We start from the raw sequence: 23147 nt of genomic DNA on the forward strand, positions 1-23147 counted from the left end.
CATCTCAGTCATTCTTTTGCCCTCACCATGAACATGATTGTCAAATCAGTAAAGGTAGAGTGCAAAGGCTCTGTGATGAAAACTGGAATGTGGCAGCCCCCAATAAGAGCCTTAATGGATGACCTGATGGTCTCCACATCATCTGTCCTGGGTAGTAGGTGGATTTTCCAAGGGTTAGAGAAACTCATCAAATGGGCAAGCATGAGTTTTAAGCCAGCAAAATCGAGGTCCTCAGTGCTCAAGAGGGAGAAAATGGTGGACAAGTTCTGTTTTTAGTTGAACAGCCAGTTAAGAGCCTTGGTAAGCGTTTTGATTGTAGCCTCTGGGATTTTGCTTCTATCCAGAAAACCAGTAAGAAGCTCGAGTTTTGGCTAAGCAAGGTGGATAAATTGGGTCTTCCAGGGAAGTTCAAGTCCTGGATTTATCAGCATAGTATCCTGCCCCAGATCCTGTGGCCTAGTGCTTGTGCTAGTGTACAAAGTGCCTATAACAACGATTGAAGCCTTGGTGGGAAAGATAAGTAGCTACCTGCGAAGGTGGCTTGGTTTACCTCGAGGCCTGAGCAGTGCTGCTTTATATGGCACCAGTAATATTCTGCACTTCCCGATAAGCAGACTTCATGGTGTCAAAAACAAGGGAAAAAGTATAGAGAGTATAGAGAGTCTAGGGATCCTAAGGTGGCTGCAGCTGGCATACAGGCAGGTAATGGAGCGCAGAGAAATCACTAGAAGTGGCTGAGTCACGGTTGAGGCATAAGGCACTGGTGGGGCCCATAGCAACAGGGCATGCAGGTTTTCTGGTTGTGAGAATTGGCAATGCATAAGGTAAAGAATGTCAACATCTTGTTCAGCAGGAAGTGTGGGCAGGCATGGAGGAAGTAAGATCTAGTCGGATGGTGGGTTTGGAACATCAAGGAGCTTGGACAAGATGGGTCAATATTCGGCAACATAAGATCACCTGGGCTGACATCTGGAAAGCAAATTTTCATCTTATCGGGTTCCGTCTATGATGTCTTACCGAGTTTTGCAAACCTCCAGTTCTGGGGTAAAAACCTCCTTTTTTTAATGTGCTTTGGGAAGAGCGCATGGACAAAGACAAAGAAAGAAAGTGGTCTAAGTACCAAGAGCTGGTTGAAGAGTGTAGAAGGCAGGGCTGGAAAATTCGTTGTGAGTCTTTGGAGGTCGGCTGCAAAGGTTTTGCAGGGCATTCACTTTGCAAAGTACTTACGCTATTAGGCATCATTGTGGAGGCAAAAAGGGGGGTGATTAGGATACATCACTGCTGATGTGCCCCATTGCATTGTATCATGTACCTTTTAAATCTGTATCTTTATGTATACGTCTATATGTGTTTGCACAAATCTATATGTTTACAATTAAATACAGCATATGCTTGTTTTAATATTCTAGAAATAAAAAATAATAACCAGAAACATTTTTAAATATTTTTTTTTATACCAAAACAGACAAACAAGCAACACTACAAACCCAATAGCAGGGAATTTTATTTGGATTAATTAAATGTGAGAATCACGTGGGAATCTCTAATTTAACTTTATAAAATGTCAAAACCTATATATAATTATATATATATATATATATATATATATATATATATATATATATATATATATATATATATATATATATATACACATATATATATATATATATATATATATATATATATATATATATATATATATATATATATATATATATACACACATAAATACAGAGATGGGAAGTAACAAAGTACAAATACTTTGTTACTGTACTTAAGTAGATTTTTCTTTACTAGACTTTACTTCACTATTTTTTTTAACTTTTTACTTTCACTCCAAATTTTTTACACAAATATCTGTACTTTTCACTTCTTACATTTCCAAACCAGCTTAATCTATTTGGTGAAATGTCAATATTTCATCTTCTCATTGCACTGTTTTCAGCCCATCAACACCCAATTGCACAGCTTTTTCAATCTAACACTGGTGTATCATCTCCTGGCTCTCACACACCACAGACACAGGTTAGTTTACAAAGCTAAGAATGAGCAAATCAGAAGGCAACAAGAAGTATGGGGTTAACAGGAATGAGACGATGTAAATGATGTAAACATTCCTCATCACCTGATTATCATAATCTTTTCTCTGCTTGTGTTCCATATGGTGGATGTTCAGCCTGGGTACATTCATTGGGTAAAAAAATGTGATTTATTTTTTGTATGTAACATAATATGATGTGAGGTCCAGTGTGACACTTAAACAGATAGTAGTAATGGCTACTTTTTTTTACTTAAGAACATGTCAGAGACCAAACGCCTTTACTTTAATTTGAGTGAAAAAATGTAGTCGTTACTTGAACTTTTACCAGAGACTTTTAAAACGTGAATATCTGTACTTCTACTTGATTGAAGAAAAAAATTTATGTGACTAGATCTAATCATTTTTTCAGAGCTGGCTGAATGGGGTAAAAAAGCTTTTTTATACATAGCTTATCTGTGAGCTGATATGGAGCCACAACGACTGTCGTTGTCTCATTCAAACAAAGATAATATTTGTTTCAGGAACTTTGGGTGGGAGGTGAAGGATAATGTAGTTTTTCTTAGCCCTCCCTCTGAAATTGTGTTACTTACCTCAAAGCTTTTTATTTAAATAAACCCTATCCATATCACACATTCTCTTGTGCCTTTTAATAAATAATTTCCTTTTATCAGTTATTGCCGAACTCATTGCTAAAGGTTTGTCATTTGTTAAATATCAAAGTCCATAAAAAACATGCAGGAACAAGTTACATGCTACAATAACTGCCCTATGCATTTATTAATGCCATAATCAGACAGGAATCAGAAATGTATTAAAATGTCAGTAATGGAATCATACATGGCAAAAGCTATATGCTTTTTTGCCCAACAGTCAAAAATTGTAATTCATTCATTAACTTGATCACTACTACAATAATGGTTTGATACATAGTTATGATTCTTGTGCTTCTTTGTTTGACTGGTACCACCTTCTCTCATGGCAAGAGGTAAGTATACTTCAAGGCTCTTCTCTGTTCTGGCATCGAGGTGGTGGAATGAACTTCCCTGAGATTTCCAAACAGTCCTTGGCTACCTTCAAGCGACAGATGAAGACTTACCTCTTCCTGGAAGTTTGTAATCTAGCGTACCAGAGTAAATTTATTCATTAATAGAGAAAATAGGTGTGTATCATTTCTGTTCAGCCATAAGTCACTTCAAAAAGGAATAAAAATCAAGGCAGAAATGTTTTATGAAAAAACATGTAAATGGTAAATAAAAAACTGTCAAAATGTAGGTTGTTGAACTTCAAACAGATAAGAAAAAAGAGATCCAATGATATTAATATATATTTGCTGATCTTCTGGGGTTTTCACATATAAACACATACTATAAAACCTTCAGGTGAGTAAATGTTCTGTCAAGCGAAAGGCATTATTCATGAGAGAGGTCAGAGGAGGATGGACAGGAGCTGACAGGAAGGCTTTGATAACTCAAACAACCACTTGTAACAAATGTGGTGAGCAGAAAAACATGTCAGAATTCACACTGTGTGGTTTAACTGAAGGCAGCAGAAGTCTACCTAGGGTTTCACTTTTGTCAGCCAAGAACAGCAGCTATAATGGGAACAGACGCACAAGAATTGGACTGTTTAGTTTTCAGGGTTTTTTTTGCTGTGCTGCCACCCTGTGATTGCCTTAATTGACTAAATATTTTTGCATTCATTCCCAGTTTATTCAAACATCTGGCAACCCAGCTCCCATAGTTTCTGTGCTATTTCATCATCCAGATCAGCTCTTGTGCAACTCGAAGGTTTATAATGGCTATAAAGCGACAAGAAGAAAAATGATTACACGATGCTCAATGATTACACGTCATAGGCTTGTGCCTCGTGGACTCAATCATACCACTGGGATTTAGTAAACAACTGGAGACAATTAGCAACCATGTGGGAATGTAATCACCTGCAATAACCACCACTGTGTGAAATCCCTGCACTGTTGTCTTAGAGACAGGCTTGACCTTTTCCTACATGCAAAGGAGCTCAAGGTTCATGTCTTTTCAGTTCAGTGTAGATTTCATATTATATTGATTATATATGGCAAATGCTTCGTATAGCAAAAAAAAAAAAAATAATAATTTCCCAAGTGTCAGGGATTGAGGTAAAGCTGTAAATTTTTCAGGATGAAAAGTGTTTCTTGGTAACATGACGAGGATTGTCTTATTAACCTCAAGAGAGTAAAAAAAAAAAAAGGCTGGTACGAGAGTGATAGAAATTGTTATGAAGGACAATGGCATGCTCTGCAGCATTGAATTCAACTCTATTTGAATATAAAAGTTGTAATCACACTTTGGGACATTACTTCATCTCATCATCGATTATTTTCCAATAATGTCAGGATTATACCGTACGAGACACAGCAAATCCAAAACACAAATCATTAGCACTTGTATGTTTATCCTCACACTTCACAGAACCTCATTTTCTCCCACTTGTTGTTTTATGGTGTTTTTTCTCATGCTCAGGTTTGTTCATGTTTCTGCTTTGTGTTTTATTCATTACTTAATGATTTCTTTCATTTTGCTTAAAATACTTGTTCCCCCCCAAAGTGAATAGAATTGTTAGATATCAGTATATTGTTCATAATTACATTACATGACAATCGAGACATTATGATATATCAAAAGAAAATCTGTAATCAAATAAATTCTTACCTATGGCTTAAATAGTTATTATGCATGTGTTACTCTGCTTTAAAAAATATTTAGAAGAGCAACATCCAAGGAACAAGTGCACAGGATATTCGCTTGAGTGCTATCTATATGCCCTCCTGCCATAGTTACTCCTCTATATTGATGTCATGCAGTTTAATGGCACTCCAGCTAGGAGCCATAGAGGACAGGGTAATAGTTCTTGCTTGGGAAGACTTTTTGAGCAAATCGATCAGCAGGAAAGTTAGCAGGAAGTGACCTATGAAGTGGCACCATCTGTACTGTCAGCGCTAGCATGAACTACATTCAATTATATTTAGGAAGCGACTATAAAGTCTAAAAGTCAACAATAAATTTACAATTACAAAATTTTATAAGTCTGAGGCTCAACAACTCTTTTAAATGAAAAGAAAGGGAATTTAATTTTGTTTTACCCAATTGATTAACTCCAAATTGCATCTCAAAGCCATTTACAGGGGGTATGGGATCATAATGACTCAAGCATTGTTTATTAGAATATGTAATAGTTTCTCTTCTGAACAGGAAAAAAAATAAGAGCAAAAATAAAGATTTTGTGTTCAGTAATATATTTCTCATTATGAAAATAGTTGTATGTATTAATATGTTACATCATAAGATGTTGTAGCCCGTCTTCACTTATAATTGTTTATTTCATCAGCCAATCATTTGACTGATTTGTGTCTGACAGATCTATTTTTCTGATAATCACATTTTAGTTGCTTGACTCAGCAACAATCTCTCTTTAGCTTTGACAACATCTCTGGAAAACATGATAATCCTGGCCCCTGTCAGACAGCATCAAGAAACCTGACTGGCTGTCATGTGACAGGTTGTGATTCTAAACTTTCTTAGATGTTGTCTGATAACTATATAATCTTCTTCTTCTTTGTCTTTCGGCTGCTCCCATTAGGGGTCGCCACAGTGGCTCATCCGTTTCCATACCACCCTGTCCTCTACATCTGCCTCTTTCACACCAACTACCTGCATGTCTTCTCTCACCACATCCATAAACCTCCTCCTTGGTCTTCTTCTTTTCCTCCTTCCTGATGGCTCCATCCTCAGCATTCTTCTAACAATATACCCCATGTCCCTCCTCTGCACATGTCCAAACCATCTCAATCTCGCCTTCCTCACCTTGTCCCCAAAACGTCCTACATGCGCTGTCCCTCTAATAAACTCATTTCTAATCCTGTCCATCCTCCTCACTCCCAACGAAAACCTCAACATCTTCAGCTCTGCTACCTCCAGCTCCACCTCATGTCTTTTACTCAATGCCACTGTCTCTAAACCATACAACATCGCAGGTCTCACCACAGTCCTATAAACTTTCCCTTTCATTCTTGCAGACACTCTTCTATCACAAATCACTCCTGTCACTCTTCTCCACCCACTCCACCCTGCCTGCACTCTTTTCTTTACTTCTCTAACACACTCTTCATCACTTTGCAGATTACTATATAATCTACAGTATTATATCTTTGTACAGTGTTTGGCACCTGTATTAATAACAATTTCACCATAAAATCCTACTGTAGAAGAAGAAAAGAAAAGAACAGAAAAAAAAATGATTATGGGAAATGTGCAGTGGAATATGTTCATTTTTACAGTCTAGGCTAATGTGGCTGTCTATCTCATTATAAAAAAAAACTGCCCGTTTAAACAACTGTCCATGCAACACAACTCAATTAACTAGGAATGCAACGGTACATGTATTAGTACCGAGCCGTTTCCTTACACACCGAATGCAATTCTTTTGTTACTAGCAGAACATAGTCAAAATCTGAGTTCCCTCTTTCATGGACCACACGCTTGTTTAGTCTTGCACTTTGAGCGCAGTGTTACTGTGGTTACTCAATCCATACCGGAAACACGATTAGTAATGACCATGTGTGGAAATTCAGATTTTGTTTTGCGTATGCATGAAATCGCTACCACTTCCTGTCATCGCCATCCTTTTTACCACAGTCTAGAGATATGGATTCTTTATCATTTTGTGTCGAGTTTTAAGAATTTTTCTTAAAGGAGAAAATCCTGACAATTCCACATATCATGGGAGTGAATAAATGAGGAATAGAGAGAAAGAAAACATTTGTTAAAGTATGCTGAAATAAGTAGAACAGTTAAGTAGATCATATCTTTATAAAATGGAATATTAAATGTAAAACACACTATTTCATTACAATCTAATTTTATTGAATCAATTTAATTTGCACCAATTTAATGGATTACTTAAGTTAATCAACATAATGAAAAAAGTGGATTGCATTAATTTGATTGATTTTAATTTGTTTTTATATCTATATTTTTTTTATTCGAACCAAGCAGCATTTTATTTGAAATTGTTTTAAAAATGTAAATTGTTGATGTTCATGAATGCTAATAATAATAAACTGCGTTAATAAAAAATGACAAGCAATTATATATTTGCTATTCCTTCCCCCTTAACCATACCAAAATTAAACCAAACTTTGACTTCAAATCTAAGATACAAACTGAACTGTGACTTTTGTGTACCGTTATTTCCTTAAAATGAACACAGAACATAAGATGCAGAAGCTTAGTATATATACAGTAGTGTATATACAGTATATTGGCCATTTTGTTCCAACAACAGAATATTACATTCATCTAGAGGCAGAAAATGCTTATACACGCTTTCAGAATGTGACTTGCCATGTGTTGGTCTGGATTAGTGTGTATTTTATCCACAGCTAATCTCCAAGAGAAGGTTCAAAACCACTGCCCCTCTGTTCATTAAACTAGTGTGATTTCCAGATACGGCCTGTATCCCGAATGCCTCTGAGATCAGTCAGCAGTGGTCGCCAGCTAATACACTGCAATGTCATCCACAGGACGATTCCAGGCATCTGTGGCACACGGATGAAATAGATAAGGATGATTAGAAGGTCAGTAAAACGTTGTAAACTCTTGATCATGAATGTTTAAATCAAAATAAATAAAGATATAAATGAAGAATGGTGTCATTTAGTGCAGCGTGAAGTGCAGTGGATTATGTGGGATATATTACAGAAGAAACTAAGAAACAAAAGAGTGTTCTGAAAGTAAGAAGGATTATGTTTGTCTTATGTTAATTGTTTTCATACTTAAAAAGGCTAAACTATGAAGAGCATTTATCTGCATTACTTTTTACTGTCACATTCAATTCCACCCCCATTTCAGCATTCACAATGAACGTCTCTAGGTTACGTATGTAATCCTGGTTCCCCAAGGAAGACGTTGCATCAACAATGCTTTGGGAGCCACGCTCTGAACCACGTGTGTAATCAGTCCAACGTAAAAGCAAGACGTCACCCCATCGTTGACCAGCAAACCTCAGGAGCTTCCTGGGTGAAGAAAGGATCGGTATGTGGAAGTACGCGACCTTTAGATATTTAGGACAAACCAGTTCTCTGTAACACAATTTGTTTCAGCGTGAGCATCTTGAACTTGAGCCTAATTAGTGAGCAGTTCAGCTGACGCAGATCCAAAATGATACCCATCCCCCCATCCTTTTTGGGAACTATGAAGTACCGGCTGTAGAAACCGGACTTTATGTTGGGCGGAGGGACCACCTCGATGACCTGCTTTCTTAAGAAAGTTTCTACTTCTTGTTCCATAACCAGAGCCTGCTCAGGCCCCACCAGAGCACACCCCGTTGAATCAAGGCTGACGAGACCCGAACTGAATCATGTAGCCTCTTTCTACAGTGCGCAGGACCCATGGAGACAGGTTTGGCAGGAGTTTCCCGGCTATCTTAAGGGAATCAGTCTCTCGAGATCGACCTCTAACGTGCCTAGAGCAGCTTGAGCAGCCAGCCCCACCAACTCGCTGGAGCCCTGAAACGCCTGAGGTGGTAGGGTTAACAAGCCGATCTCCTGAGAGCACCGAGAAGAGCACTGAGTGGTCAGGACTCATTTGTCGAAGCCCTCTTGCTGAACATGACGGTCCTCAGATCCGTCACTTCCCTGGGCTTCAACCTAGGGCATTGCCTAGAGTCCATGGCAGAGGGAGTGCGAGTGGCAACAGCAAGTCTCTGGACTTCACGATGACCGCTCGTGCTGGGCTGGGGCTGTGCCCATCTAGCAGCCCCGTGAGAGCGATGAGGGAGGAAGTACTGAAATGCTGCCGACCTGCCGTAAAAGGTTGCCCCAGGACCTGGACACCTTGGAAACAGCACGAGTTGTTTCTCCTTGGAGGAAGAGAGGTGGAGAGCTGCATCTTCTCCACAGTGGGAAGAAACCACCAAAGAGTGGGCTCCCAAGCCCTAGGAGAAGGTGCTGGATCTGGCAGGTGAGAAAGAAGAAAGGGACAAGCCCGTCTCCATTCCCTCTGCCAGGTCCATTTGCAAACCCATGACCACAAATGACACTTTGCCTCGACGGAAGTGGGGCCAGAACCTCGAGTAATGCTAGCGAGTATGCCCTCCTCAAAGAGCCGTGAAACGTACACAAGGACATGAGAGAGCATGCTCCACTCTTTTTGCTTTTACTGTCTTACCTATACTTACCTGTGGCAAAACAAACCGACACACACACAGAGCGTTTCCTGAAGAAACAGAAGCTAGCATCCCTGCATGTGCTTTTATAACTTCCTGGTTGTGATGTCACCCTGCCGGTGACGTCACGCTTTTCCGTTGGACTGAATACACATGTGTTTCAGAGCGTGGTCACGCAGAGGCGATCCCAATGCATTGTTGATGCAGCTCGAGTTCCTAAAGCGTAATCTATAACCTAATCCAGGGTATTACCTTATGTTCAGTCACTTGTCGATTTATCTCAACTGTTTGATGTTAACTTCCTCATACATGTGGACAAAGTACTGGGACTATTTCAGCCATATGAGGTTCTTCCTCAAACTGATATCACAAAGCTGGAGGCAAACCTGAATTTACTCTCACCCTTGTGTCTGAATATGCACAAATCTCCACAACCACACCACAAATCTAGGGTTAGGGTTAGAAGAGTGGTTATTAGAAGACCAAATGGGGACTGAATATGGAATGGGGTGTTCTACAAAGTTGTCTACAAAGTACTGCATTTGTTTTAGTTCAGCATGGTGCTGCAGTTAGCTGTGTGTGTCTGTGTGTGTGTGTGTGTGTGTGTGTGTGTGTGTGTCTGTGTGTTGTGAATGTAAATACATACTTGAAGAAATAGTTCATTCACCACATGTCTTTAGTGGAGAGATTCAGATGGACGTGACCTCTAAAAAGTATTGAAAAAAAAATCTTGTGCTTTTGATGAAAATGTGATAAAAAAGAAAACAAATGTTCATTTTAATGTTCAATACAAATACTTTAAGCCCTATAAACAGTGTTTTAGAGCTACACATTTTGAAATGTTTTGGTATATGTATTCTTGCTCATGGGTGGATTGGCATGCTAGTAAAATATTACGGTCATGATGAAACCGATAATAGCGAAACGATCGCATATGGTAAATATATTTTTTATTTGTAAATGTTTTTACTGTCTTGTGGAAATGCAACATTGTTTTATAAATTCAGGATGAATTTGTTCTTCATGTATCCTTATTTTATTTATTATTCTCAAATAGCATCAGCATTGAATGATACTGGTTAATTATGTATACTTTGAACCTGTTATTTAGACAGTGATGCACACTGCTTTAAGCTTCATTCATGGTCTGAATAATGACCTCTACACTAAACTTACATCAGTGAAAACATAAGCAGTTTGTCAAGAATCCTTGCTACTTCCTTGAACTTCAAGTTTTACTGTATGTCCGTATTTATTCAAGATTAGTGAGAACCTTTCTGGAAGGAAAGACCAGCATTTGGATAGGGTTTAAAGTTCACGACACTGAAAACTCATTACTGCCTTATCACAATCTATGTGCAGTATAATTTTATGTTATGTCATGAACACTTGATTATCAGTCTTTTTTCTTTTTTTCCAAAATAAATAAATGTGCCTCTCATAAACGGACTTCTCTTTCAGACTCTATATTTTCTGTGCTGATTTGGTAAAATCACATTATATGCCTTAACTTTGTTCAGTGAAAAGCCATTGTTAATCTTCAATCTTTTTTGCAACACTTCCTCAAGTGCGTGGGGGCTGGCTTATGTCAGGACGGCAGAAAGAGACACTACATACTGACCGATTTGAATGATTTCCTTTTTTATTATTAAAAACACAAACTACTATTTCAAGTATGAATGGGTAAGTAATCTTTAATGTATAATATGTATATAATGCATACGTCAAACCATATACTGTACATTCTAACATATCATTTCATAATAAAATGTATGTTACACTTTTTTGGGTAATATTTGTTAAAACATTAGTACAATATGTGGTTTTACATAATACACTTGTATCTTAAGTATGCTAATTACATGCTGAGAAAATAACACTTTTAGAGACATTAAATGAATGATGTGTTCTGAGAGCAAGGAATGTGAGTATAGATGAAAACACATCAAACACAAGCAAGCCACTACTAAATGAGCTGTATGCACTACATCTTTGTGGGGAAATGTCTTCTTTCTGTTTGGATTTTATATATAAAAATGTCAGTCGATTAAAATATTGAATCACAACTTAATCGCACATTTTTGTCTGGTTTAAATGTACCTTAAATTAATACTTTAATACTCTAATCAACATGGGCATGGACAAATATTGATGCTTAATGCAAATGTATGTTTATTATTAGTGAAACCAAACTCAACATAGAGCACAAAGACAAAATTGTAATAGTTTTAAATTACGTAAATCATCGGGACACCAAACGAAACTTGTGCTATGTTTCCACCCGGATGATTTAAATTGCCGGACGTGTGCATCATGGCGGATTTTGGTGCTTGATTTAAGAGTTGGCCCATCAGTAAAACAAATGTTTAGTGATATATATATATATATATATATATATATATATATATATATATATATATATATATATATATATATATATATATATCCACATGAAGAAAGGACATTGTGAATAAATGTGTGTTGCGTTAAAGGTTTTAACTTCGCCTCTTTTATATTTATTTATATTTTTTAAGAAAATGGTCAAACAGAAAGGCTCACTGTATTAATTGCAAATTAATCAAATTAACGAAATTGCGTTAACTTGTTATTAACGCATATATATATATATATATATATATATATATATATATATATATATATATATATATATATATATATATATATATATATATATATACAGTTAATCAATATAACGGCTATAGCATCGAAAATGTGCAAAAGCTAATACACTAAGTACTGTGTGTATGTATGTATGTATGTATGTAGGTATGTATATAAGAATTTGTGCAAGATCTATGTAAGACACAGTATGTGTAAAAAAATGTCCTTATTGTACTTATTTGTGTACTCATTTATATATACACACTAGTACATGCATATTAGTAATTTATGTGTACATATACATATGTTTACATATGTTAGAATATGTAGTTATTCTACTTACTTATGTAGATATTGAACTGCTGATTCCAGATCTTGTCCTCCTTCACTGTTATAATATGCTCCAAACGTCAGGGAAAAATAACCACTATATTTTGGAGCATGGCTGAGCGGGATTGTGATCATTCACCCACAAGAGCATTAGTAAGTTAAGAGCGTATGTCCTGTAAAGTCTCGGGTGCAGTCAGTGTTCCTTTTTTTTCCTATAGGTATTCAATTGGGTTAAGCTCAGGTCTCTGTGCAGGACACAAGTTTTTTTTAACAATGTTAATTGTATTTTGATAATATGCAAAGACCTCCTATACATTTTATATATATTTTTTTAGAAGAACCATGTATAGGTAAAGCATATGTAATCAGGTGCCCACATACTTTTGATGATACATGTATGTTTGTGATTATTTCAGATATTCAGGTTTCAGTTTGCTTCTGATTACACTAAGCAATGTAGTTGTCTTTTTTTTTTTTTTTTACCAATCTATTGTATACATTTCCTACTGCTTACATTTTTATTAAAATCAGAGTTCCTGATTTGGGATGTAAAGGGAAGTGTATTTTAATGCTCTTTGCTACAGATAATACTCTTTCGTATTTATATTGCAAACAAGCATATAGAGCTCACATTCGACAAGCTGAGTGAGTTTGGTGGCAAAGGAAGTGTTTCACAACTTCCGCTTCATTTTTATTTGCATTATTATTGGCTTATATTTGCATTGTAGTCACAAACGTTTAGTTTACAAACGGTAATTTCCTTTTTTGTTGTTTTTTGAATAAAACACTATGATCTGCTCTTTTGCTGGTCTGGAGGCACTATCCAGGTACATTAAGGGTGTTTTGTACAAATATCCTGTATATTGTATGGGTAAAATGATGTGGACACCTAAAAAGAATGGCACCAATTTTTGCGCTTTTCAAACATCCAACTCCAGATTTAGTCCTATTTGGTGTTCCTCCAGCCTTCCAGGTTTCTCATTAGGATATGTAAGAGCTTCACTGAGGTCTGACACTGATGTTGTGTGAGGAGATCTGGGGTGCACTCACTGTTCCAGTTCATCCCTTAGGTGTTCAATTAAGTTTAGGTCACATTTTTTCATTTCTGTCTTGGTGTACATCTTTAAATCTTCAATTGACAGAGGAAGATCTACCTGTTCATGAAACACTTATCAGGCACGTTTAGCCCCTGTTTTTTTTTTTTTATATGTATTTTTGTTAAAAAAAAGCATGTGATGTGAATGATTTGTGCAAGATCTATGTAAGGCACAATATGTGTAAAGAATATGTACTTATTGTACTTATTTGTGTACTCATGTACATATACAGTACAGACCAAAAGTTTGGACACACCTGCTCATTCAAAGAGTTTTCTTTATTTTCATGACTATGAAAATTGTAGAGTTACACTGAAGGCATCAAAACTATGAATTAACACATGTGGAATTATATAAATAACAAAAAAGTGTAAAACAACTGAAAATATGTCATATTGTAGGTTCTTCAAAGTAGGCATCAAGAGAATGCAAAGAGTGTGCAAAGCAGTAATCTAAGCAAAAGGTGGCTACTTTGAAGAACCTACAATATGACATATTTTCAGTTGTTTCACACTTTATTGTTATGTATATAATTCCACATGTGTTAATTCATAGTTTTGATGCCTTCAGTGTGACTCTACAATTATCATAGTCATGAAAATAAAGAAAACTCTTTGAATGAGACGGTGTGTCCAAACTTTTGGTCTGTACTGTACATATTAGTATTAGAATGTGTAATTACATATTAGAGGTGCATGAGTTTGGTGACAAGGGAAGTCTTTCATAACTTCTGCTTCAGCCCACATTTCTGCTAAATTAATAGCAAGAATGTGAATGCTTAAAGTCTTTACTCTGAATACACAATAAGCTGTGTGCTTCACATTACATTATATTGACTGTTCTATAACATAAAATAGTTATAAAGATATAAGTTATAAATATGACATCTTTACAGTATTTATTATTTACAGTACATGGAATTGGATTTGCAATTGAGCGTTCTTGGACATGCGTTACATAAGAATCTGTTCGCAAGTGTATTATTTTCTGTCAGCTTATACGGTATTCTTATATGCTATTTACAAATCAAATCTCTTCAGTTGGAATTATACTCAATATGAACATACTAAAAATGACAAACACTTCCTGTCTTTTTTTTAGGAGCGAAATAATCAGCAACGGCACAGATTCCCCACCGATTGACCACACCCTACCCATCGAATACAGGATCACGCTGGTGGTGCTCTACCTGCTTGTGTTTATTGGTGGGATCATTGGGGTGATAATGATGAGCACTACCCTTATGTCCACCCTTATGCTGTCTGTCACCAGGGTGTCAATAATCAACCTGCTTGTGGTACACGTGATCTTCCTTCTCACGGTGCCCTTTCGTGTTTACTACTATTCCGTCAATAACTGGGAACTGGGCTTTAGCTTTTGCAAAGTGATCAGCAGCATGCTTCACGTGCACATGTACCTCAGCTTCATCTTCTACGCTATTATCCTGTGCACGCGATACCTAGCCCACTTTGAATGGAGACTCAGACTGGAATTCTACCGGGATCTGCATGCCGTAATAGCCAGTGTGGCCATCTGGGCCATCATTTTGGCTACAGTGATTTCTTCTACCGTCAGCTATGGAGTTGGAATGGCTACAAATAATAACCAGTGTTTTGCCTTTGGAATTGCTCTTTATAATACAAATGTGAAAGTGCTAAACTACATCATTTGCACTGTGGTGCTGTTGATTTGGGTGGTGTTGGCCTCGTGTCAGTGCTACATCCTGTGGCGCGTGTGCCGAAAGCACGGGAATCTCTCATGGGTTCATCAAGAGTTCTGGGCTCAGATCAAGAGTCTGTGCTTTGTGTTGATTATGCTCTTGTGCTTCGTGCCTTACCAGGCCTTCAGGATCTACTATGCATGCACATTTTGGCCAGGACTCGAAAAGGTCAATGAGGTTTTTCTGGCCATCACAGCTTTCAGCTGCTTTGACATGCTTATGTTTGCTGGGAGGGGTCTGTGGCGACCCGTTTACAAAATATGTTGTGTTTCATGATGTGTTAAACTCTGAGAGTGACATACTCTATACTCTTACACACATATACCTTTATATATACATATGTATTGTATTATATTTAATATGTATTTGCATGAATGTGTGTGTGTGTGTGTGTGTGTGTGTGTGTGTGTGTGTGTGTGTGTGTGTGTGTGTGTGTGTGTGTGTGTGTGTGTGTGTGCTTTTCCTCCCTTCAACTGTGAAATATTTGCATTATTAGTTGCACATGTTTAGTTTGCAAACGGTAATTTCCTTTGTTTTTGTTTTTTTGAATTATTATCTGCTCTCTTGCTGGTCTGGAGTTACTATCCAGTTACATTAAGGGTGTTTTGTACAAATGTCCTGTATACTCTATGGGTAAAATCATGTGGACACCTAAAAAATTACACCAATTTTTGTGCTTTTCGAACATCCAACTCCAGATTTAGAGACATTTGCTGTTCCTCCAGCCTTCCAGGTTTCTCATTAGGATATGTAAGAGCATTACTGAGGTCTGACACTGATGTTGTGTGAGGAGATCTGGGGTGCACTCACTGTTCCAGTTCATCCCTTAGGTGTTCGATTAGGTTGAGGTTAGAAAAATTATAATATTATAGTATACTCACAATCTGTACAACTGTGCTCTTTAACCTTCATAGCAGCATATGGTTGTGATGGTGAGGTGTCCACAATATATAGTAGAGTAGGTAAAGTTATTCTCTAATGTTGAGCTTTACAAGTAATACTACAGCCTTGGGTCTTTAATCATCTAGTGTTATGCTTTTAATGTGGTTAAAGCTGGGCTTTTACTGTTGGACTAAAAATGATTAGCACTGATAATGAGAGTGGGCCCTTTTAATCATCTTGTGGTTGGCCTTCGAAAACTTATTGTTGGGTAAAAAAAACATTAATCATCTGTTGTTAATCATTAAGTGTCAGCCCTTTAATCATCTAGAATTCGTTGGACAAAGTACACAAATCATGTGCTTGAGTTAAAGTAGAGATACACTCTGAAAAATTTTTACTCCAGTAATAATAATCGTGCTTTAACTTAAACTTTCACTTGAGTAAAAGTACAGAAGTATTTGCTTTAAATGTAAAGTATCCAAAGTACTATGATTTATTATGGCTATAATGTTTCTATCATCCTTTTTCTCAAAAGACTCTTTGCTTAATCAACTCAATTTATGTGAAAAGACTCTCATGTTATTCTAAGCACACATTAATAGAATAATATTAATGAGTCAAACACTGTTTCATATCTATTAATATTATCATTAGCTGAAAACCTTCTTTTCAACTACTTCCAATAAATTTTTGCCAATAAGGCCATAGGTGTTGTGGCAAGTTCGAGTCAGGAGTTATTTCCATAATTTATTCCATAAATATTCTGCTTGCTGTTGAACTGATGATGAACTGTATGTTTGTGTTAAGTAGAAACCGCAAACCAGCAATCAAAGCAAGTTCAAAACAGAGCCCACACTCTACTCTGATTGGTGGCTTGCTGCGTGCTTAACCAGTTTTTATGCACTCATTAATAAATAAGAACGACTGATTTTGCAAAATGTAGTTGAGTAAAAAGTAAGATATTTGACTGAAATATAGCAAAGGTAAAATCTCCCAAAATGGAAACAGATATAAAGTACAGATATGTGGAAAAAAAAACTACTCACTGTAAGTACAGTAACAAATGACATTTATTTCGATACTGTCCACCACTGGCACTGGGCCTTTAAACTAATCATCTAGTATTGTGATTTTCATTTACATACAGTTGAACTTTTACAGTAGTTTCCTGCTTAGACAGAAAACAAATGTTTAACAAAGAGATCAGGCTGCATCAAAGCATGAGTTTCATTCCCTATACTGACGCTATCCATTCCCTGACACCAAGTAATATATAAGTAATAACTCGCTGTGATCTGTAGGACATCCTATTAGTGTTTATGTTATTTACTTATATTACAGCCTGCATATGATGTGAAGAAAGCTGAAACATACAGTACATATCATTGTAATAATGAGTCAAGTAATAAAGTCAAGCTCCTGCAGTTATTATAAAAAATAATAAGGATTTGACCATTGAGGAACAGACCTGTTAAAACTGTTTAATGCTTATTTTCCTGTGTAGGAGAAATGTCTTACCTTGCTTCCTTTCTCACTCTGTCTGCTGTTTATTTCAATGCACATTTCCTGTTATGCCATTAATAGAATAATATGAGGTTTCACTCTCCAGGAAATGCAACTAACCTCATAGATGAGATGGCAGCTGCATTGATTTTGTTGTAATCATCCTGATTTCCACATCTTTCAACCCTTGTGCTTGATCCTTCATTACCTCTGAACTATACTGATGTCACTCAAAAAACAGTTGATTACTAATTAATTGTACAGCCAACTGGTGCATGCACTGAGGCTCCACTGGGGATTAAAGCTGTACTGAACAGTGGAAATCAAGATCAAATCTTTTTTTTTTACTGTGAATATTTGGTGGAATACACCAACTATAGTATTGTGTAAAGTGTCATCCTCCGTATAGCATGTACAGTGTTCATTGCTGATACTCATGTGTCAGGTTTTTTATCAGAAGCAACAGTATGAGAGTACTAGTAATTTGGATTTGTACTAGAACTACAAATCCACATTATTGCAAAAATATAAAGGAGCCTCGATATTCGCGACCTCGATAGTTGCTGACTCTTCATTTGGAACCGGACTAAAAGTAACTCGTGAAAAATCCGAAAGTTCGGAGTAACATTTCAAAACAGAGTTACATAAAAATGTTTAAAAAACTATTTTATTATTGTATTATTTATTTAAAGTAGTAAAAAAAACACATTTATGACAAATAATTCACAAAACAGTACAGTACATGTACAATTCCCCTTTAAAAAAGGAACCATCAAAGTTAAGGGGTAAAACCTCAAAACCCCTGCGAGTATCGAGGTTTTGCACTGTATCGTAATTAAATAAGTATAAGATATTGTAAGGAATTATCTCATCATCTGCCCCCTGGACAGGAACACCTTCTGTCGTATAGACAGGATACCCCCGAATTAAGGCTTTCCTCTAGATCTCTGCTCTCCAACAAGCGCTTGGAGAATGAAAACACACAAGGCAGCATTTAGAGAGTTCAGTGTTGGTGCGAATAGAGAAACGGCGCAAAAGAAGAAAGCAGAAAGAGGAACTGTCTAGGGCATATGTGCAGATCAGCACATACCAAAAGGCAACAGTCTAGGTATGCAAAAATAGAAAATAAAGACAAGAACTGAATGTTCGAGGTCACAAGTATTATTCTCGTGATTAATGTCTGACTAATACTTAAAGATATAAAATAATTCTCACAATTCCCCTCTTTTATCCATGATGAACAAGAATGGATAAACATAATATAAAACAATCAAACATGTCGCATAGAAATCGAATAATATTCAGAAACACGAGGGACAGGTTGATAACCGGAAAGCAGACGGGTATAAATGATTGCTTGTACTGCCCAGTTGGGGTATTGCCAGAAGGTGTTGTGTGGATGAGCCTGGGCGGGAACCCCTGCCCCAAGGCTGTCAATCACCAGGATGAGGGAGAGATGGACAGCCATACTGGTCACTGGCTGTGCTCCTTTTTGTATGATAAGAGGCTGTTTCTCCGTTCCCTGCAGTTTCACACCGTCCAGTGTTGAGAATGGCCAAAGAGTCAGCACCAGAAGGTCTGAGGAGTCGTTCCTGGGTTGCGGTGCACGGTGACAGAGGGAAACAGGAACCGATAGATGTCTTCTAAAAAATTGGGACATTTCTTGACTCTGGTAGCATGGATCCACTGAGGAAAAATATTAGTTAATATCACCTGTGCGTGTGATCACGACTATTTCTGCTGGCCCATTGTACTTACATTCACCCAATGGCTTTGGTTTTAGAGATTTAATCAAAACCATGTCCCCCACATGAAAGGGATGGGTTGGTGCTAGAGAAATGACAGGTGCAGATTCAGAAATTAATTCGTAATGTTTTGACAACATAACGATCAGGGCAGCAGAATACTCAGCGATGTGCACATCCAGATCAGTTGTACCTATTGCTGGTTTACCTTTTCTCCAAGGCATTGAAAATGGACGCCCCAAAATAATTTCGTGTGGTGATAAATGGACGTCTTTCTCATTTCAGCAAGGACTGCGGGTAGCAAGTCTACCGAATTTTTGTTACCTGTAGCCTGTATGGCTTTAGTATGTTGTCCTCGATTGTCTGGTTGGTTCTTTCTATAATGCCGAAGAATTGAGGGTGATAGGGAATGTGAAAACGCCTTTGTCTGAATCAACAACGTGAGGAACACCGTATCGCGGTATGATTTCTTTTGCCAAGATACGTGTGACGACTTTACCATTTTCCCGCTGACAAGGAAAAGCCTCAACTTATCTTGAGAACTTGTCTACCATAACCAGAAGATATTTAAATGGCCCACAGGGGGGGGGGGGGGGGGGGCATATTTTGACAATAGCCAGAGAGCAAGGAAGATAACAGGCAGTGATAAGGTCCTATACTAATGACAACTGAGAGATAGGTTTCCCTTCAGCCGAACGGAAACCACGAGATTGCCAGATGCGGCCAAAATCATGCGCAATACCAAAAGCGAATCGGGAGTCGGTATAAATCGTGACATCTTTGCCTTCAGAAAGGACACATGCGCGAGTCAGGGCGAAGAGTTCAACGGTCTGCGCAGAACAAAAAGGCAAAGAATAAGCTTTAACAGAGACAGGTAAAGAACAGACAGAGTAACCACACAGAAATTTACCATCATACGGTTTTGAACATGAGCCGTCCACAAAAAGTGACTCACCCCTATATAAAGGTGTGGAAGACAAATCTGGGCATACACTAGTCGAGTGAATGATCTCGGAGCAGCAATCATGTGTGGTGTCGTGCAGTGTGTTGTCTTGTGCTTTAATCAAGCGAGCAAGGGCTTGACCTAAAGTGTCGAAAGAGGAAGTGGCTTTATGTCTAAGTTACTAGTAGAACATAGGATAGTGTTATATCCTTATTTTCTCTGAGCAGTCATGTGTTGTGTTTGCAAATTCTGAAGAACCTGTTTCACCTGATGCGGAGAGTGCAAGATCATAGGATGAGACAACACAAATTTTTCAGCGTCTTGTACCATCACAGCACAAGCAGCCACCGCACGAACACATGCAGGTCAACCCTGAGCCACGGTGTCAAGTGTTTTGGACAGGAACGCACATCTCATGCCCCCCCCATGCTCCTGTGACAACACAGCAGAGGCAGTTCCGTCCTGTTCACACGCATAAAGGTGAAAGACTTTGTGATAATTCGGAAGTCCGAGAACGGGAGCGGAACACAGAGCTGCCCGCAAAGCCTTATTTATCTCAGGTGTCCACGTTAGTGGGTGCTGCATTGGATCGCTGTGTGAGATCCAAGAGCAGTCAGGTATCCATTGTCGGCAGTACTTGATCAGTCCCAGAAAAGCCATGAGAGCATGCTTTGTGGAGGGACGCCGTCTGTTGAGAAAGACCTGTACACGATCTTTAGAGAGCCTTTTGCTGCCTTGAGAAAGTTCGAACCCTTGATATTTCACAGTGGTTCTGCAAAACCGGAGTTTGGTTTTGGATACATCGAATCCCTTTTCAGCCAGATGACAAAGAAGGCAGAGGGAGGCCTGATCACAGAGGTCCTCAGAGGCCGCGGAGACCAGGAGATCATCTGCATACTGCAAGACAACAGAGTCAGAGGGGAGAGCAAGATCACAAAGTGCATTCTTTACCACAGCGGAAAAGACCGCAGGGGAGTCAATGAATCCTTGTGGCAGACGTGTCCACATGTACTGACGTCCCCTGTGCGTGAAGGCAAAAAAAGGCTGCGTCTGCTCTTCTGCAGGAACACTGAAAAAGGCAGAACACAAGTCAATCACCGAGAAGTGCGTATGATTGCACGGAATGGAAGTAATAATAGATGCCACATCGGTTACAACAGGTGCGACAGGAACCACAACATCATTTATTTTTCTTAAGTCTTGAGTAAAGCACCAAGTGCCATCCGGTTTGGGGACCGGATTAACAAGTGTGTTATATGAACTTACACACGGCTTGACCACTCCCTGTTGTAACAGGGAGGTCAAGATTTTGTCTATTATCTGTAACTTTGATTCAGAGAGAGGATATTGTTTGACAAACACAGGGTGCAAATGTTTTAGTTTTGCTTCATAAGGAAGACAATGTACCAAGCCCACATCATCCTTATGATCCACCCATAGAGGAGATGGCAACTCTCCCAGTGCAGAAGGAAGTGGTAATCACTGTGTGGCAGAGAGAAAACAGTCATTAATTTTTATATCAGGTAGATATGACAGCGGAGCAGATTCAGGAACTGAAACCGTGAGTTTAGAGCCAGAAAAGGTTAAAGAGACGTGCAGCTTACTCATGAGATCTCAGCTCAAGAGATTAAACGGACAATCAAACATAAAAAAAACTGATGTTGCAGGAAAATGTACGTGTCTGAGGGACATGTCACAAGCACAGACGGAGTAAATGGTGTCTCCCTTTCAACAATACCCAATATCTTCAATACCCACAGAGCTAATGGAATTACCTGAAATGGGTCCCTCATATTTTTTCCCTACTACTGACATTGTAGCCCCTGTATTGAAAAGAAAGGGGTACATCGTGCCATTGATGCAGAGTTCGAGAAATGGCATTTAGCAATAGGGATGGATTTGGTTTGGTGTTGGCTTTGGTTCGGGGCAGAGACTTAAGTTCTCTTTTGGAGTTTGGTATCGAATGATATTTATCACAGATCGGTTTCATATTCAACCACATTTTTTGATAACTATCACCCATATAAGAATAATCCCAGTTGGGATCACCCAAACGTTCATAAATTTGTGAATGAGCAGACGTCAAATATTCAAATACCACCATGAGGATAAGTCAAAAATTGAGGTTGTGGTTCAGTCCACCCTGCTAAATTGTCTAGCCAGGGGTAGTAAAAAAGGTGAGACCACAACGATTCATCCAGTCCCGAGAGGCTTCCTCAGGATCTGGTTTAGGATATTTTGTTCCAGAATTACCCATGATCCAACCTAAGTACAACTGTCTGACAAGGTTATATACAACGGTTGGAATTCTCTTACAACAGTGGCTACACTTTGAACGGTATGGCAAGATACCAAATCAGCACTTACCTGAATACTTATATCCCGGACGAGCCCCCAAAAACTGTAAGGAATTATCTCATCATCTGCCCCCTGGACAGGATCACCTTCTGTCTAATAGACAGGATACCCCCGAATTCCCCGCCTTTCCTCTCGATCTCTGCTCTCCTACAAGCGCTTGGGGAATGAAAACACACGAGGCAGCTTTCAGAGAGAAGTTCCAATGCTTTTTTGTGTCACACATGAATATATATCACAGATAAAAGGTGACAGAGAGGTCAGTGTGGGTGCGAATAGAGGAACGGCGCAAAAGAAGAAAACAGAAAGAGGAACTGTCCAGGGTGTATGTGCAGATCAGCACATACCGAAAGGCAACAGTCTAGGAATGCAAAAATAGAAAATAAAGACAAGAACTGAATGTTCGAGGTCACAAGTATTATTCTCGTGATTAATGTGTGACTAATGCTTAAAGATATAAAATAATTTTCACAGATATAATAATAATTTAAAAAAAAAATAATGTTTGCAAATTACACTGGATGGATTATATGAGAAAGCTTTGGATATGAGCTGTGTGGCTGTATAACCAAGCAGCTTGTAAACATTCCTATCTTGGCTGCATGCTGTGAATGTAAAAAAAAAAAAAATAGCACTTCCTTCGAGGCTCATTTCATCATTATTGCTTTTCGACCACTGTGGATAATAAAGGCTGTCTAATACT

General features: G+C 38.1%; 1 protein-coding gene and 1 long non-coding RNA gene across 4 annotated transcripts; one reads left to right on the forward strand and one right to left on the reverse strand.

Annotated features, from left to right (window-relative positions):
• Positions 1-10794: 10794 nt before the first annotated feature.
• On the forward strand, positions 10795-15401 carry LOC310726459 (putative G-protein coupled receptor 141). Its single transcript, XM_083542045.1, has 2 exons — positions 10795-10930; positions 14398-15401. Exons 1-2 carry the CDS (start codon positions 10923-10925, stop codon positions 15290-15292), a joined length of 903 nt encoding a protein of 300 aa, XP_083398171.1. The 5' UTR covers positions 10795-10922; the 3' UTR covers positions 15293-15401.
• Positions 15402-15410: 9 nt separating this feature from the next.
• On the reverse strand, positions 15411-22673 carry LOC310726465. 3 transcript variants are annotated; one of them, XR_014533765.1, is made up of 3 exons: positions 22457-22672; positions 16918-19231; positions 15411-16822 (listed from the first exon to the last, which is right to left on the reverse strand). It is a non-coding gene; the product is annotated as an uncharacterized lncRNA (long non-coding RNA). The 3 variants fall into 3 exon arrangements; XR_014533766.1 differs by lacking the exon at positions 15411-16822 and having other exon boundaries at positions 16951-19044; positions 22457-22673; XR_014533767.1 differs by lacking the exon at positions 15411-16822 and having other exon boundaries at positions 16951-19231; positions 22457-22673.
• Positions 22674-23147: the final 474 nt, after the last annotated feature.

Source organism: Silurus aristotelis (assembly GCF_946808225.1).
Source record: "Silurus aristotelis genome assembly, chromosome: 5".
Classification (NCBI taxonomy): domain Eukaryota; kingdom Metazoa; phylum Chordata; class Actinopteri; order Siluriformes; family Siluridae; genus Silurus; species Silurus aristotelis.